Source organism: Enhydra lutris, unplaced genomic scaffold (assembly GCF_002288905.1).
Source record: "Enhydra lutris kenyoni isolate GAN:26980312 unplaced genomic scaffold, ASM228890v2 scaffoldscaffold98, whole genome shotgun sequence".
Lineage (NCBI taxonomy): Eukaryota > Metazoa > Chordata > Mammalia > Carnivora > Mustelidae > Enhydra > Enhydra lutris.
In genome coordinates, this window is record NW_019154182.1 from 1,567,768 (window position 1) to 1,585,640 (window position 17,873).

Sequence of the window (17,873 nt, forward strand, 5' to 3'; positions counted from 1 at the left end):
TCATCTGTTGGCTCAGCATAAAGGGCCCTGTTACCCTTTTCTCTGCAACAGGCTGACCTCGGGTCCCATTGAAAAGACCACAGTCTGCTTTATGACCATATATTTCCCAAGTGCCCGCAGAAGGAGGAGGGAAGGAGAAGAGGGTCAGAGAGCTCACTTTCTGCGGCTTGCTCAAACAATGGCTGCAGGGAAGGCACTCAGTCCCGAAGAGCTAGTGGGCCATTCTAGGCTATTCCACCAACTGCACCAATAGCCCCAGGCCAGGCTGGGGAGAAGGAGCAGGACTATGTCTCTGAGCAGGAGGAAAGGGGCTCTAGCTGGACCCACCACGCTCTGTGTCCTTCCTCTGTCTCAGCCTTCCTGGCAATGGCAGGTTGACAAAGAGGGCCCTAACGCTTCCTGGCTGTGATAGCACCTTAGTGAATTATTACTCATTTCCCCCTGATTCTCTGTGCATTTCACACAGAGGCAGAATTATAAATTAAAACCAGCTGTCACTGACTTTGAGCATCTCTTCCCATTTATACCCCCCTGAAGAAATCATTTTCCCCCCAAGCCCTGCATGTTCCTCTGATTAAAAATCCAAAAGCTAAGGAGATCTTTCTGTTTTATTTTTTATGCCCCCTCAAGGGACCCCCACATCCACTTCTTTCACAAAAACTAACTGGTAGCTGGAAGTGACCTTCCACAAAACGTCCTTTACAAGTGTGCTTTAAACCAGGGACCATGAAGGAAGATCCTAGCAGGCAATGGCTCCTGGTAGTAGGAGGAGGCAGGGCTGGGTTGAAATATTCACAGCTTACCACTCCCTCCTCCCCCTTTTAGGTGGCAGACACAGAGCAGTTAGCCTCAACAGTCCTGGGATCTGGACACCTGGCTTTAACCCTAACCAGCTGGATTCTACTGTGTGAGTCACCTCTTTTCCTCAGAGCCGTAGCTCCATCGTCTGTACGCTGGGGTGATATGAGTGTCTATTTCACAGGGCTGTTGTGAGGGTCAAATAAGGCAGAGAGTGTGGAGTTCTGTAAGCAGACGGAGTTCGTGGACAGAGTGGTGGTGGCATTATTAATCGCCGATCACTCCTGGTGCAGGGGACTCATCAGAGGATGAACTGAAATAGCCAGCACCGTCCTGGGGGTGGAGACAGATCCCTCAGCTGCCTTTCTGGAAATGCCCATGGCATTTCTGCCTATCCCTTCCTTCTTGGACAGGAAAGAGGAAAGCCACTGGCGTTCTCCACCTTCTGGAAGCCCATTGTTGTGCTGGTTTTCCCTAAGATCCAGGGTGAGCCAGGATTGGGAGCCCCTTTCTTTTTGGCTGCTTGAATAAAGAGAGAGGAGGTAGGTGAACTAGTTGGGTCAACAGACAATTTATGTGACCCTGAAAGCCTTGCAGGATGGGAGGGGGTATAGGAGGAAAGGATTGCTGTTCTTGCCAACATAACCCATTGTGTGCTCAACGAGAAGCCACTTCTAAGGAAGCTGGTGGGGTGGGGGGCTTCCGAACAAAGACCCTTGATGGATTAGGCCAGGTTTGGAACACTACTGCCAGGGCCAATGGCTGAGCACAATGTTGGTGCGCAGAGTTGAGTCCAGTGGTTTCAACTCACGGCCTTCTCCTCTCATTCACCCCAAGTGCCTACTCAGGGCTCAGTGCGCTGTAGGACTGAAATACTTATTTGGTGGATGAAATGGGCATGGGTTCAGTCATCTAACCCCTTTCTACTCCAAATGTGGTGCAGGGACCAGCCACACCCACCTCCCCATCACAGGTGAAACTGCTAGAAGTGCTGACTCTCAGGCCATGTACCCCCCACCCCCATCACCACCTGCTGAGTGAGAAGCCACATTTCTAACATTTTCCAGGTGGTTCCTATGCAGTTCAGCAGCCGAGAAACACTGCCCTAACGGAGCCTCTTACTTCATTGGCTGGATGGCCAAATCAGCCTGCGTGGGGGCCGATCAATCCTGTAACATTTGGCAATTATGACACCTGATTCCAGCGTAAGAGAGACAGATTGGGAGAGTCACAAAGATGTGGCCTCAGCAGGAGCAGCAGGAAGCTGCCAAGTGTAAGCTCCAGGCCAAATGACACTACTTCTCTTCCTTCCTGTGTGACAGCTCTGTTAACATTTTTGATAAATATGTGTTATATGTTTCCTTGAAAATATAGAGTCATGGGAAAAAAATGCTAGAAGAAATACATTACCATATTATGGTTATCTCTGAATGTCTGAGAGGATTATGGGTGATAGTTATTTTCTCCTGTGTATTTTTCTAGATTTTCCAAATATTTTACAGCCAATATGTTTTATTTTACAATAAAGAAATAAACTTTAAAAAACTGTTTTTTGGCCTGGCAGGGAAGAGTGTCCCCACGAAACAGAGGAGATGAGTGAGTACAGGGAGGGGAAGCAAGCTGCCTGGATTACTCAGTGAGTCAATGACCCATTAGGGGAGGAAATGGGGAGATCCTGACCCTTTTCTGGTGAGTCACATGCCATTGACGCTATGGCTTGATACACAGGGAACCCTGAAGACATCCTTTGGTGGGCTCCTGAATTCTGGGATACCTCACTTGGATCAGCAATGTTTAAGTGGAAGGAGGGAAGGAGGATGGCATGTGGTATGTGGTTTGGAGGATGTGATGTGAATGGACATGTTCATGATGGATGCAGGAAGGCAAAGGCAATGCCACCTGCACTTTAGGTACCCTCTTTGTCCTGGCTTGCAATGGTGCTCAGGATTGAGTGTGATTATCTGAATAAAGCCATGTGTGGACTTCCTTCTGGAGCAAGTATGGGGAGTTAAGGCTGGGAGTTCATGGTATCCAACCTACTTTCCCCTCCAAATTTCAATGATGGCAGCTCTTAGTGGACTACCCTGGCCAGAGATTAGTGACCCTCACTCATGGGGGTTCCTTAGAACTGGACATTACCAACAAGGTTTGGGTGACCACTTTCTCAGAGAAGACATTCTAACAGGTTCCAGACTAGCTGGGAAGGACCAGGTGATGTCAAGACCATTGTCCTAAACGCAACACAAACATCAACACATCAGCGGGCATCATGTTATGGGTTATATTACAGGTGAGGAAATAGGCCCAGAGGGTGGAGAGGATCTGAGCCCCCTTCTCCCCACAGGAGAATGTTGTGGCAGAGCTCTGGACCCTCCTTGACTTTTCCCTTCCTCCCCTTCTTCCTGGGTAAATATGTAGCTAGTGTTGTGCTTGGTACAACCAACCACTGGAAACTCATATAACAAATGAGTCTGGTTCACAGTGGTTCAGACTGGGTCTGAGCTGCTGCTCAGCCACTGGCTAACAGTTTCATGGACTTGAGGTTCCTCATGTCTAAGATGGGTATAATAGTATCACATAGGATTATTCTGAGGACAAAATAAGTTCATACATGACAAGTATTTGGACAGTTCCTGGCACACAGTAAATGTTCAATAAATGTTAGCCATCATCGTCGTCATCATCATCATCATTGCCGTCATTATCATTTTTTTCTTCTCTACGGGGATGTTTTCTAGAATCAACATCAATCAATGTGATAGGGAAAACTGCAATGATGCCACACAGAATGGGGCACGCTAAAAAGGAAAAGGATATTTGCTAAGAGTACTGCTGAGATCAGAGGAGAAAAAGATTGAAATAACCCTCCTTCTGAATTGAACTTCTCCTCCTAGCAACTGATTTCTGTAGCAAAGAACTCAGTGGGGGGAATCCTCCGGGGTGGAGCTGTCATTCTGAGAGCTGGTCAGAGCAGCTTTTCAAGTGTGGCTGGAAAGGCCTCTGGGCCCTAGGAACTTGCCCTCCATACAGGAGATAGGCTGTCCTCAAGCTTGGAGCTGGCCCTGGAAATCCACTAATGGCGGGCCCAGAAAGGTAAGAAAATGGCCCGAGCCCACAGTAATGGGCTGGATCCCACAGACTCAGTGCTTTAATCATGGTTCTGTTCCTGACATGCTGTGTGACCCTGAACAAATCAATTACCTTCTCCGTGCTTTTGTTTTCCCAATTCTAAATCAGGGTATGGCAGTCCTGACCTGTGCCCAAGCTGGGGAGTGGGTATCAAAGTGGGTTTTCCCTTTAAAAAGGGAAAAACAAAATCACACAGCTCAGATGCACTGCTGGAAATTCTTTAGGGACCAATAACTAGAGAGACACACACAGACCCCTGCCCAGGGCAACGTGGGTGGGCTGGCTTCATTTTGATTCTCATGCATAGTTGAGAGCTTTGCGAGAAAGGCCAGGACCAGTGTGGGATAAACGAAGGGCTTACCTGCAAGTCTTGACTAAGTTTTATCTAAACAGCCACAATTCCATCGTGACCGGAAAACTTCATTAGGAAGTTTTATATGAAAAGGAAGTTTTCAAGTTGAAAAATGGATTTTCCTTATTGCTTCATTTAAAAGAAAATAAATAAATCCTTGGCTCCCCCCAAGGGAAAAAATCTGTCTTCCAGGTGATGTGAGGGATACCATTAATTTTTAAAGTCATTTTGTAGGCCACAGTGTCTTAGGGCCAGTGTATCTGGGAGGCGAGGCATTTGCTCCTGTGTCTGGGCCCCATCGTACCCCAGGCATGCATCCGCTCCCTAGTGCGACTCTGCGGTCTTCCTCCCTGTGCCTGTGCTGGATTTTCAGCACTCTGAAGATGGGGCCTGTGTTATTCATCTCTGCTGTAGGCTCTAGTACATTTTCTAGCTCATAATGTATGGGTTTTCTAAGTATTTGTGGTTCCCCTGGTACACATGTGTATACTCTGAGCCAGGCCACTGCTAAGAACACCGGATTCAGGTGGAGTGCGCACTAGCCTGGGAGTCTAACTGTCCCCAGCTGACCTCAGCAATTGGTTTTTGTCTATGGGGACCAAATTTCCCAACTCATTTAGTCATGTTAAATCAACAAATAGTTAGTGACCCCCATGCCGTGCCAGGAGATACTGGTATGGGGGAGAGTACCAGGTTCAGTTTGCCCACAGAGAGGGAGACAGACGTGGAAACCACCTCTGTGAAATGGAATGGGTGCACACCCGCTAGCCTGGCACAAATAAGGACATCGCAATGAGTGTTGACAGGGTTGCAGAGAAATTAGAGGCATTTTACGTTACTGGTGGAAGGTCAGATGGCCTAAGTATTTTGGAAAACAGCCTAGAAGTTTTTAAAAGTGTTAAATGCAGAGCTGACCCAGCAATTTAATCCTAGGTAGATACCCAAGAGAAATGAAAGTATCTATCCATCCAAAAATGTGTACCTGGATGTTCAAAGCGCATAATTCGTAATAGCCAAAAAGTAGAACCAACGCAAATGGACATCAGTTGACGAACAGATGAGCAGCTGTACACAGAAACAGTATTTGGCAGTAAAAAGAAGGAAGTTCTTACACAGGACAAACAGGGATTGACCTTGAAAACATGACGCCCAGTGAAAGAAGTTAACCACAAAAGAATACAAACCGAGTGATTCCGCTTATATGAAATGCCCCAAATAGGCAAATCTATAGAAACAGAAAGTAGATTAGGGGTTGCTTAGGGCTAGGTGAGATTGGAGGGAAACGAGGAAAGATGGCTTGGGGTTACCTTTGAAGTGATAAAAATGTTCTAAAATTAGATTGTGGTGATGGTGGCCAGACTAAGAAACACTGAAATGTGTACTTTAAATGGGTGACTTGAATGGTATATGAATTATAGTTCTAAAAACTGTTAGCAGAAAAATAATGGACGTATGGGGGGATGCATGGATGCAGCACATGGAGGGGAGCAGAGGAAGAAGAAACGACTGTCTGTATTGGGGAGATGTTTGTGGAAATGATCAGAAGAGCCTTCCCAGAAGGATTGACTCTGGAGGGGAGTCTTTTTTTTTTTTTTTTAAGGTTTTATTTTTTATTTCTTAGAGAGAGAGGGAATGAGTGGTGGAGGGGTGGGGCAGACGGAGAGGGAGAAGCAGGCTCCTTGCTGAGTCGGGGAGCCCAATACGGGACTCGATCCCAGGACCCTGAGATCCTGACCTGAGCCGAAGGCAGATGCTTAACACACTGAGCAACCCAGGTGTCCTAGAGGTGAGTCTTGGAAGAGCAGATGTGACCAGAGAAGGAAAGGGCCTTCTGGGCCAGGAGTACTGCACGAGCAAAGCCACGGAGAAGTGGTCTGACCCTGGCGCTGGGGCACATGGAAGCCTGGGCGGATGGGAGGGCCAGGTGGGCGGTGGAAGAGAAAGCCCGAAGAGGGAGGGGAGTGTGGGTATAGAGGCCTTCTAATGTCATGTTCCTGAGTCAGGCTTTATGGTGCACATCTCCTCTATGCCACGAGGATGCTGCCAGCATAATTTACAAGATCTTATTTGGGTCATAACTCAGCTCTGTCTCTTGAAGACTATGTAGCTTTTGGAAGTCACCACTGAGAGGACGCGCGTGGCATAGAACGTGAGGAAAGGTGTCCAAGCTCATGTGCCTGGGGTGATGGGGGCAGGGGGCTATAGGTGTGGACTGGGCTGGGGCGGTGGGGCACCCCCATCTACTCACTGCACAGCTGGCCCTCATCTTCTCCCTGGGCGCAGTCCCGGTGGAAGTCGCAGGCCTGCCCGAGCTGGAGGATGGTCCCGTTCCAGCAGGTGAAGGAGCTCTGCAAGGCCATCTTGGAGCCTGGGGATGTTCCTGGAGAGCACACAGAGACACAGGCCCTCGGTTAGTTTGGATGGCCCTGTGGGAAGGCTCTGGGACAGCTTCACTCAGCCCTGTCGTATCCCACTGGGTTGCCCACATCTCAATCCGGTTACATGCAGGGCCGACACCAGGAGGCTGAGAGGATGTTAAAGCCTTTACACCCCATCCCCTAGCCCCCTGGGGGTCCTCACTTTCTAGTGATGGTGACTAGCAGAGTGGCCCTAGGTTTGGTCCACGTTCCTTCAACACTCTGGGGTCCTCAACCCCTGGCTTCAGTGTGCCAGGTGGAGAGCCTGTGGGTCAAGTCTCATTTGCACACAGCTCTACCTGCAAGGTCAGATTTGTTGTGTATCTGACCCAGTGTATCTCCCATATGTTCTTGACCCCAGGTTCACCACTGGAATAATGCTAGAAACATGCAGCACTTTCTAGTGTTGGACCAGCTGAGTGAGGCTGGCCCTATCCCTTCTCTGTCCGGCCCTCTCTTTCCCCATCTATTAAAGGAGGGATTCTGAGGATATTTCTCAAGTCCATTCTGGAGTTTTTATATAAATCATAAATCTCATATAAATCATGTTATCCAGTGGCAGAAGGGAGAAGGAGCAATTTATAATGAACATATTAGCCATTATTTCTGTATCGAGAACAAAGGGGTTATGATAGTGAATTAACCTTTCACCCCAGAGAACCAGGCTTAAGTTGGCCTGCACCAGGCTGCCCCTCTAAATGGGGGCCTTTGCCTAGAGATCACCTAGCAAGGGTCTGGCTTGTGTTTCTGAGGGTATCTCCTGCCCTCCAGCTCTTGGTTTTTGTGGGATGGGAAAACTATGGCTCCTGTGGAGCAGGGCCCATTTGGTTTCACCTCCACATCTGGTGGCCTTCTACTCTGTCCTCTTTTCTTGCTCTCTCCCCATGATGGCTGGTGCCTTTGCAGTCTCTACATCCCCATCCCACCCCCTCAATGCTCAGCTGGGTGGGTGAGAGGGTGACCCCCCCCCCGCCACTTGGCCGAGTCCCACAGCCTCTCTGAGCTTTACATAAGGGGTGGGCTTCTCCAACCCTGGCTGTGAGATTAGACTTCCTTTTATTAGATTTTATCTCAGTAAAACCTCCCAGCTGATTGTGAGGTGGGACTGCGCAGGTTAGATCATCTTTATTATCTGGAGTGCCGTGATTTTCTGGTTCATTTCAGTTCCCGCTGAAACTAACATCAAGTCCAGGCTGTTTACTTCTAGAGTCTGCTGTGCACTTCAGCACATCTGGCTCTGCGAAGAGGCTAGGCAAGTCTTAAGAGTGCCCTTTCCTAAGTGGGGAAACTGAGTCAGGGCAGCGGAGTGACTTCCCTAGGGCTGGTAAGAGGGGTGTAGACCCAGCCCGTCAGACTGCAAAGCTGCTCTCTCCGTCTCACGGAAGGGGAGCGCGGGAAGTGCCTCGGGGCCTCTTTCACAGGTCAGCTCGGATAAGACTCAGTTTGTTAGTGGGTGCCACATGGTCGCCCCCATTGTCAGATGGGTCCCTGGCCTCGCTGGGGCTTCTCTGTAACTGCCAGGCATGGGAATCACAGGCCCTCCAGGAACTCACATCCCAACTCTCCAACCTGCTCTTCAAGGTCTTCTGTGCTCTGCGTCCCAGTTTCCTTTCCTGTCTCACCTAACTCTGTCTCTCCAACAGCCCTTAGCTCGAGCCTCATTGGGTGTTGGTTCCATGCCCCCTGGTTCTAGAACACGTGTGCATGGCCCCATCTTCTTCACCACATTGTTGGGTGTCTGTGTGTTGTCTCCACAGCCCTCACCGATGCCTGGCTCCAGGAACGTTCGTGAAAAGCCTGCACATGAGGTTACCTGCCTGCAGTGAAACCCAGAGTAACACCCCCCCCACGAGATCCATATCCTAATCCCCAAAACCTGTGAATATTACTTTATGTGATCAAAGGGACTTGGTGATGTGACCACGATAAAGGTCTCTAGATGGGGAAAGTACCCGATTACCCAGGTGTGATCACAAGGGTTCTTAGAAGAAGGTGGCAAGAGAGTCACAGAAGCTGTACATGTGATCATGGGAGGAAGTCTGGAGAAATGTGAGGAAGGTGTCAGGAGCCGGCAGCTTCTAGAAGCATCTGGAACACAGGTAGCTTCTAGAAGTGGGAAAAGGTGAGACAACCCTTTCTCCCTTGGAGCCTCCAGAAGGAGCCGGCCCTGCTCCTTGAGCCCACTGAAACTGATTTCGGGCTTCCACCCTTCAGAACCGGAAGAGAATATATGGGTATTGTTTTAAGCCACTAGGTTTCTGGTGGTCGGTCATAGCACCCCCGGGAGGTGAATACACCGGCTAACACCGGTGCCAGCTGCAGCCATGGGCTCAGTCAGCGGAGGCCCCGTGTGGCTTTAGATGGACCCCTCTGTTCCTTAGCTTGTTCTGTGTTTTGTGGTTCCCTGGGCTAGACATCTCTGCCTTTCCTTCCCACACCCTCTCCATCCCTGTGCCTTGAGACAGCTGGAGACAATGTTCCCTCCAAATCCCTTCCCGATCCAAGGGCAGGGGACTGCACCATGGAAAGCCACCCCACCCCTCCGAGTTCCAAATACTCAGCTCCCAGGATCAAAATACAGAAGGAACGACGGGAGACACGATGCTCATTTTCAAAGGTAAAATGCCAAATTCATTTTATCGCTTTAATCCTGCATAGGACTTGTGAGTCCTGGCATCTCGGAAGCTGGGCAACACGGTGCTTCTAGGGAACTGGTGCCAGTCCCCAGAAAGTGCAGTCTCCCCACCCTGGCAGAGCTGGAGGAGGGGTGTGCTCCCTGAAGCCCTGACGGAGGCGGACTGGCTGGGGACGGCTGTGGTCTTGGTCCCTGGAAGCAGGGGCCCAGCAAGGACATCTGGTGTCTTACACCGCCCACCAGCTCCCTGCCAAGCACAGCGCCAGGCGCTTTCTCCACTTGTGCACAAACCTTATAACCACCAGGACAGGGCAGCTCTGTCGTTCCCAATTATGAGGGGTGAGTCCCAACTAAGGGAGGGTGAAAGGCAGTGCCAGGCATGTGGCCTCCAGCTGGGTGCGGCTCCTGAAGGCAGACTGCTGTGCCCTGCCTGCTGGCCACCCTGCCTGTCCTCTCTGCCCCTCCTTCAGCACAAGGACATTTAGGATAATGAGAAAAAATTCTCCTTGATCTTGCTTGGTGATTTCCCAAACCTTTTCTTCTTATGCCCTCTATGGGACCATTACATAATGAGGATCTTATTCCCCTCACTCCCAGCGCTACCAAAGACAACATGAGCGAAATAAAAAAAATCTGTGAAGTCCCTCCCGACCCAAATCGTGTCATGCTGGATTCACACCTTGCGATCAGTCCTTCCGTTTCACCGCGTGTAGAACTGTGAGCACGTGCATGCCACGTGAAGCAGTTGCTTGTCATTCCCTGAATATGTCTCCTAGTTTCCTTTGCCTTCCTTCATTTGAAAAATATAGGTCTACTATCAAAAGTTTGAAACCAGGGTAAAAAGCAACAAAAACAATGCCCAGAATTCCACTGCCCAGAGGCCAGCATTTTTAATGTAGGTTTCTCATTAATGTTTTTGGCTTACGCTTTCCAAGTGTACATAGTTGTATCATATGTATATAGGCCTTAAAATAATTAGGTTATATCACAAGGTTTTTCCAGGCTTTAAAAATTCCCCATTAAAAAAAAAAAAAATCCCCCGTAAGGACACTTTTTAATGGCTACGATCCTTTGTGATCGGTACCATCGTTTATCTAAACATTAGTCAAGGACTGTGTTATTAGACTGTTTAGAAGAACACTTTGAAGAATATCTTTGAGCATAAACCTTTGCCCGCATTTCAGATTATTTTCATAGGATAGATTCCCAGAAGTGGAATTACTGAATCAGAGTATAAACATTTTAAAGGCCCTTGATACATATTGCCAAATTGCTTTCTAGAAGTTAATCCAATTTCCATTCTCACCAGCTGTGTTCACACACACATACACCCCTCTTAACTACATCCTGGCCAACCCCAAGTATTATCATGGTTTTTATTTTTAACTCAAAGTATTTCCCTGCTGTTTTATTTGTATTTTTTTGAAAGTTAGTGAGGCTGGATATTTTCCTGAATATTACTGGCTTTATTTTACTCTTTTAGGGACTTGCCCACTTCCTTTTGTCAGTGTATCTGTTGGGTTCTTCACATTTTCCTGTTGAAGTGTATGAGATAATTTTTTTTTTTAAAGATTTTTCTTCATTTATTCAACAGAGATCACAAGTAGGCAGAGAGGCAGGCAGAGAAAGAGTGGGAAGCAGACTCCCCGCCGTGCAAAGAGCCTGACGCAGGCCTCGATCTCAGGACCCTGAGACCATGACCTGAGCTGAAGGCAGAGGCCCAACCCACCGAGCCACCCAGGTGCCCCTGTATAAAATTATTAATAAGGATGTGAGACATCTGGTTATATGTTTGAAGATTTCCCCCAGTATTCTATGTGTACTTTCATTCTGTCTATAATGCATCTTGATATGTAGGAATTATAAACTTGTATGTCATCCAGAACTATCCACACCTTCCTTGGTGATCGCGGTCTTTTATGCTTCCAGAGTTTCTTCCATGTGGGGCCAGTAGGCAATGTATAGGTCATCCTTAGTCGTCATAGGGTTGTCCTCCCCTTGCTAAGGCTGCCGCAGCATTTGGGAACATCTTCCACCAACTCCCCATCTTGCAGCAATGGGATCTAGACTTCCCCAGTTCGTCTGTGGCATTTTCATGGAGTGCCCCATTCGCCCCCTTCCACAAACCGTCCTTTCACTTGGCCTTCTTGCTTGAACATGGCGGACATTCTGATTGATGTTGTAACTCGCTGTTTGTATGCCTGTCTTCCTCTGCAAACTGTAAGTGACTTGAAGGAAGATATCAAATCTCATCCTCATGAGTCTCCAACAATGTCCTCCAGAGAGATCTCTCCACCCCAATATTGGGGAGTTGAAGTGAAACGATGTATTATGGGTGGGAGGTGTCTTGAGTTCATTTTATAGTGGAGATTACAAAGGTTCAAAGTGCTCACATGGCTTGCCCAGGGCTTTGACACCTTGTTCTCTGCCTTTTGTACTTTGTCTGTCTGTGGGGTCCCCCTGGGTGATGGGGGTTCTCAGGAGTGGTTGCTGTGGGTACACAGAAGGGCAGGAAGTCAGTATCCCTCCCCTGCGACCATAAACCTCAACAAAGGAGGGGTCCAGTAGCTGGAAGGGAGGGCTGCTTTCACTCTCTGGAGGCCGCAGAGTTTATCCCCAGGAACTTTCTGCTGCACAGCTGCAACCCAGAGAAGCTGTCTCCTTCAGCCCTGCTTCTACCAACTCCTCCCTCCCCCCCTCCCTCCCCTGGCTGGAGACTTCCAGGCTCCCTGGCACCCCCTCCTCCCCTGTACCAAGGGGAACTTTATGCCTGTGAGAGATTCAATTAGATGGACGCCCGGTACTCTGATCTCTACTGCCAGCCTAAACTCAAAACTAATGAGGCGCGACAGAAAACAACCGCTCTGTCTTCCCAAGTTCTTCTCTTTATGGGGCCCATAAATTCCAAGGAGGAAAGTACCCTTAGTGAACAGTTTTAATCAAGGGCCTGAGTTCCCTAACAGCATCCCCTCTGTGGCGGTGGAGTCGATGTCCCGGCTTGTGCAGTAGGGTAACCTGAGGCCCTGGATGGTCAGAGCCAGCTCCAGACCATGAGAAAGGTGCTTCCTGCTGGCGTTTCCTAATCACTTCCGGCCATGGCGCCGGGGATTCCTGGTAACTGCTGAAATGCCAAATGCCTTAGTCACTGAGAGATTGTGGAGAGTTAGGATCAACTCTGGGGAGAGCTGGTGCTTGAGGATCTTTTGTTAATAAGGGTCTTCCCTTCTGGGAATTTATTCACTACCTTCAAAAAGGCATTTCTTCCCAGAATAACATCTCGGGCACTGGGGGGAGTAAACTGTCATGATTCCTTACCTTTGTGGAACATTTGAACACCTCACTATGTGCCTTCCTAATCCTTCTTTGCTCGAATCTCATAAACAAAGGGCAGAACATTTTTTATTATCCCCGTCTGATTAATCAAAAGACCGAGAATTTGAGAGATTAAATAATGTAGCGAGAAATGTTTAAACAGTAAGGCGCAACAAAATGCAACCGGTTACTTGCGAGGTGCCTTGCCTGAGGTCTCAACAGCTAGCCAATCACAGGGGAAGGACCCAGACCTGGGCCACCCGGTCCCAGGTGTGATCCCTCTCCTAGGAGGCAGATGACATCACCTCCTGGAGCAGCTCCCTGAGTGCCCAAGGGAGTCACTTGGGAAGTTAGAAATACTGTGGATGCTCTGGCTGGATCAGTGAAATTAGTCTCTCTGGAGGAGGAGCCCTTGGCTCTGGTGATTTTAGAAGCTTCATCATGGGTGATTCTCATAGGGTTGAGAACTACTTCCTCAGAGGGCAGGAGGATCTATGCGTGTTAGGTGGGTCCTGTTCCTCCATGGTTCTCCAGGGCCCCCTGGTAAAGAATGTGTAACCTCAAATCCAACCGCCAAGACCCCTTCCATCCTCAACATCCCGATTCTAGGGTTCCAGCAATGGCTGTTGGCGGCTCTAGGTTCCTAGGTTGATTGGATAGAGTTGGTTCCATCTTTATTGACATTGAACCCTTAATGATTTTCTCCTGAAGCCTGCTGTCCTGCTCTGTCTCTCTACTGAGCCACTCACTTGCCTACAAGCTTCCCTTGGTTGTCTCATGTTGGCTTTTCCTGCCTTGGTCATCTGTCATCGGCATCCTGGAACATCTCTCCTGAAACAACAAACAGCATGCCACATTTGTCTGGCCATTTATCTCCTCTGTGGGTGCGATAGAAATGAGTTTGGATCTGCACTGGAGACACATGGGCCCCGGGTCAGGTTACATGGGGCGCTCTTCTGCCCCACGGGAGACTTGGTGGGTTCGCTCCCCGGGAATGACTCCTTTTCCCTAATTGTGCATTCAAAACAGAAACCCACACCTGCTCTCCTCCTTCAGTCGTGTCTTGGAGATTTGATGCTCTGAAATGGACACAACTCTCTTAACTCCAATTTCTTTTTAAAATGAATGTCAAATTTTAGGGCGCTTAATTAATTTTTAATTAAGGTGATTTATGCGGCATTAAAAAAGGCACATTTGTATCAGCTTTCAGGCCTCTCCCACCTGCTTTCTCTTGCCTAACCGATGCCACTCATTAAAGGGGGAAAAATTGAGTGCTGTGTCAGCGAGAAGGGGGTCTTGCTTATAGATTAAAGGGGAGAGGGAGGAGGCTGGCTTTCCGATGGTGGGGAGGTCAGGAGGGGGGCTACAGCTGGAGCCTGGAGGCAGTACCCAGCTCCCACCTGCCGGTGGAAACTTTCATGTTTTCCAGGACGAGGAGAATCAAGTGCTCAAGGGGAAAGAAGCACAAAGACGTGAAAACGGATGGTGGCACGGTGAGGGTGTAGTCAGACAGAGTGCACAGACTAATAGCACCCCTCCGCCCATGCTTGCATTAATGGGGGTGTTGGAAGACCTGGAACTGTTAAGCCTGGCAGAGAACAGTCCTGCTGAGGGCTTCGGGCCTCGTAAATTGTAGCTGGACAATCTCGTTAAAGAACTGGCATCTTGGATTCCTGCTCAAAAGGCAAACTGGGGAGGAACGGGCCTGGGTATGGAGGGCCCCAGTGGGATGGATAAGAAATATGGTGCTGGGAGTGAGGAGAACTGGTTGGGGGCCTGGATCTGCCACTAAGCCTCTGACTTCATGGGCATATCACTTCTCTGGGCCTCAGTTTTCCTTGTTTTTAGACCTACAGCCAGCCATTTTTGTGTTTACCATGGGCTTAGCCCACTGCATTGATGGCATGTCCTCAGAGGCTCTACATCAAAGTCATACGAGCTTGGTAACCATCTTACTTCCTGGGCCTCACTGCAGACCTACAGAGTCAGAATATCTAGGAGTGAGACTCTGGAACCAGCATTTTCCACAAGCTCCCTGGGCAACAACTGGGATGCTAAAGTCGGAGAACCTCTTGTGTTGGAGAAATAAATGGGTGTTCCGTTCCTTCTCCTTTTGGAAGAATCCTGAGCCTCCTGACACCACCCATTCTCTCACCACGAAGACTTTTTCCTTGGTCCAGGGTTCTCAGAGTTCCCTTCACACCCAGATTCCATCTCTGTTGTCCTTTAGCCTCACTAGCCCAACACCTCACTAGCTAGGAGTGCGGACTTTGACACAGTTTAGAGGGCCTTTCCCTTGTGTAAGTTGTGGCTGCTATCTAGTCCACAGGGGTTTTGTGGGGACCGAGCGAAACTGTACCGATAACACAGGAAGTGGGCTTCTTTTGAGCTAAGTTCACAGAGTATCCCAAGGAGGTGGGGAGAATTGGCCATAGAGGGTGGTGGGGGGTGGGGAAGGGGTCAACAAAGGGGTTGAACAGTCCCAATCTTGGGGTCAGACAACACCTTTGGGAATCCCTCATCCCAGTAGAGGCGAACATCTACAACGCAATGATAGAAACAAACCCAACAGTAACCTGCCAAACAAATACAGCTATGAAAAAGAATGGCAATGATGAATTTTCAAGATGATTTACTCTGGCCTCACCCCACCACCGGAGTTAACTTTCTGACCCCAGCTCCCTTCAGGTCCGAATCCTCCATCTTTGCTGGTTTCCATGGCATTTGAACCAAGTTGAGGCTTTGCCCAGCCGGCACAGCCCACATTGTCAGCTTCACTGTGCTCCTTTACATCTTGAGCTAAACACCACGGCTTGTGGTTTCTTAAACAGGCAGCCATGGCTATGACCTCTGTGTAACTCCAGTCTGTTGTCTAGAATCATCTTCTCTGTCTGAGCAATTCCTCCTAATTCACATGTCACTTTTCCCAACTGCTTGTTCTTCTCCCTTGAAGAAAGACGTGTGCCTCCCTCTGGGGTACGCTGGTAATCACTCCACACCTTTAACTGTGTACTCGCCTCCCCTACTGGGCAATTATGTCTACATTGTTAGTTTCTCTCACTAAATTCTAAATTCTTGGAGGCAGGGGGTCTATCTTCCCTGTTTGATCTCCTGGAGAGTGCCTGGCACATAGTAAGCACTAATGAATATGTCGGGAAGGAATGCAGAATAGATCACCATGTTTGAGCAGAAGGGGCGAGGTAGAATTTCCTTGCATTCTGGAAATTGCTAATTCCCTTAGGTTACACCATAGACATCCCCCTGCCCCCCACCTCTGTCTTCGGTTTATTGAACAACTAAGTCCAGAGCTTCTACTAAAAGCCTGGCACTGGGGTAAGGAGTGGTGACTAGAGGACAATGTGGGTGACCTAGTTTGACAGGTGGGCTGCGTGAGTTCTCTCTGGGGAGGTGATATTTGAGCTGACCCTGAAGGGTATGAGAGAGTCAGTCATGTAGAAAGGCTCTGTAGGAGGAGGAGCCGCTAAAGCTCCTGAGAGAGGTTGAGAGAGGCTGCTTGTGGTCTAGAAACAGAGCAAAGCCTAGTGTGGCTTGGAGGGTCACAGAGGATCGGGAGAGCCATGGGGAGGAAGGCAGCGGCTCAATCAGGTAGGACCTTGGAGGCGGTGAAGGGGGTATGGATACTGCTTAGGGAGTTTAATCTCCCTAAGTCTCAAATTATTTGAAAACAATTTGATTCCTTTTTTTTTTAGATTGTTCAGAGCGATTCGGAGAGGATGGCTTGGCGAGGCAACAGAGACCATGGCTGCCAGCTGATGTGACACAGACGTTGAAAGTTGGCTTCAAAATCCCAAGTCCTCAATGTCAGTCTCCATCCATATAAACCGGGGAAGAAGCACAAAGGTTCCTGGAGGCCAGCAGTAGGAAAGCCGACTGTGTTGTGTTTTCATGGCTGAGCTCTCTTAAGAAATTAAAAATTTTCTCATCCCTCTGTAGCCTCAACAGGCCCTTGATTTTGCTGCATGGCCCTTTCCCCAAGGTTTCTCTCTGCGACATTTATCTTCATTGCTTTGCCGAAAAGAGCCAGCAATAATTTTATTTTTAATATTATAAATGACCTCTGTGCACATTTACCATTAATCTCCCTGAAAAGCGGTGGTACTTAACCATGCTGCACCACAGCTCCCCATATAATATGTCGTTTTCTCCCCTTGTTTGTTCAGTAAACAACGAGCAATTCCAGGCACACCTTGGAGAATTAGCACTAATCACAAACACAAATTACAGCGACAACCGAGACCACAGGAGGGACAACGCAGATTGCACGCAGAGAGGGCTGCTTGCAACAGAGAGCAAAGGTGAGTGGGAATCCTGAGGACGGAGGGGTGAGGACAGCAGCACTGATGGGGAGAAGGGCCTCGTGGGGCAACAACTCCACTGGGGGGAGCTGGGTGGATTGGGCCCCTGGAAGAGAGGTGGGGGGCCATCTTGCTTCCATTCGACCCATGGAAGTGGTGGTGGAAGGGATGGGTGCTTGATGGAGAGACAAGAGAGTCATTGGGTGTGGAGGTAGGTATCAATCGCGGTAATAACAGCTACCACCCTCACACTTTATCTACTGCCTGTCCTAGGTACTGTCTTTACAGCTTTATATACCAGGACCCAAGGTTGTAAAAACATTCCCAAGGTCACAGAGGTAGGATTTTATGTCTACTTGACTCCAAAGCCCACGCTCTTCATCAGTATGCTAGACCTGCCAGGTGGAGAGGCCACATTAGAAGCCCCAGGGACACACAGGAGGGAGGATCATGGACTGCAAGCTAGTGGGGGGCCTGCATGGACTGTAGCCAGAGAGAGGATGTATGCAGTTGGCTGGGGAGCCGGGCTGGGCAGGCGAGCTGGCAGGCTCAAAGAGCCGTAGAGGGGTAGAGAGAGAGGCTGGCTGGGATTCGGGACTGGATTCTAGTCCCTCAAAGGGCTAGGAACACCTTTTTAGGGAGATGATATACTCAGGTAGATGCTAAGCCAGGGTCTAGACATGAGGGGAAGAAAATATGGGACCTGACTATCAGGATTCATGGCTTGTCCCCTGGCTCAGGCAAGAATCTCTGTCGGGGGTGGTTGGGGTCACGTACCTAAGGGAAGGTACTTTGTAAACCACGGAATGCTAGCAAATCATTAAGGTTTTATATTTTCTTATTAAACCACCTGACATTTATACAGAATCTCGCCAAAATTGTAAGAGGCTCACTCCCTCACCTCCCTGTCTTTA

The 17,873-nt window shown here is 49.0% G+C and overlaps 1 protein-coding gene across 1 annotated transcript in view; it reads right to left on the reverse strand.

Moving 5' to 3' along the window:
- The window catches only part of LOC111139287 (ALK receptor tyrosine kinase), a 671,342-nt gene that overhangs the window by 120,143 nt on the left and 533,326 nt on the right, over positions 1-17,873 (reverse strand). Inside the window, exon 6 of the mRNA XM_022491523.1 lies at positions 6,528-6,659. Coding sequence (XP_022347231.1) covers positions 6,528-6,659 — 132 coding nt within the window. The remainder of the gene's footprint in view (positions 1-6,527; positions 6,660-17,873) is intronic.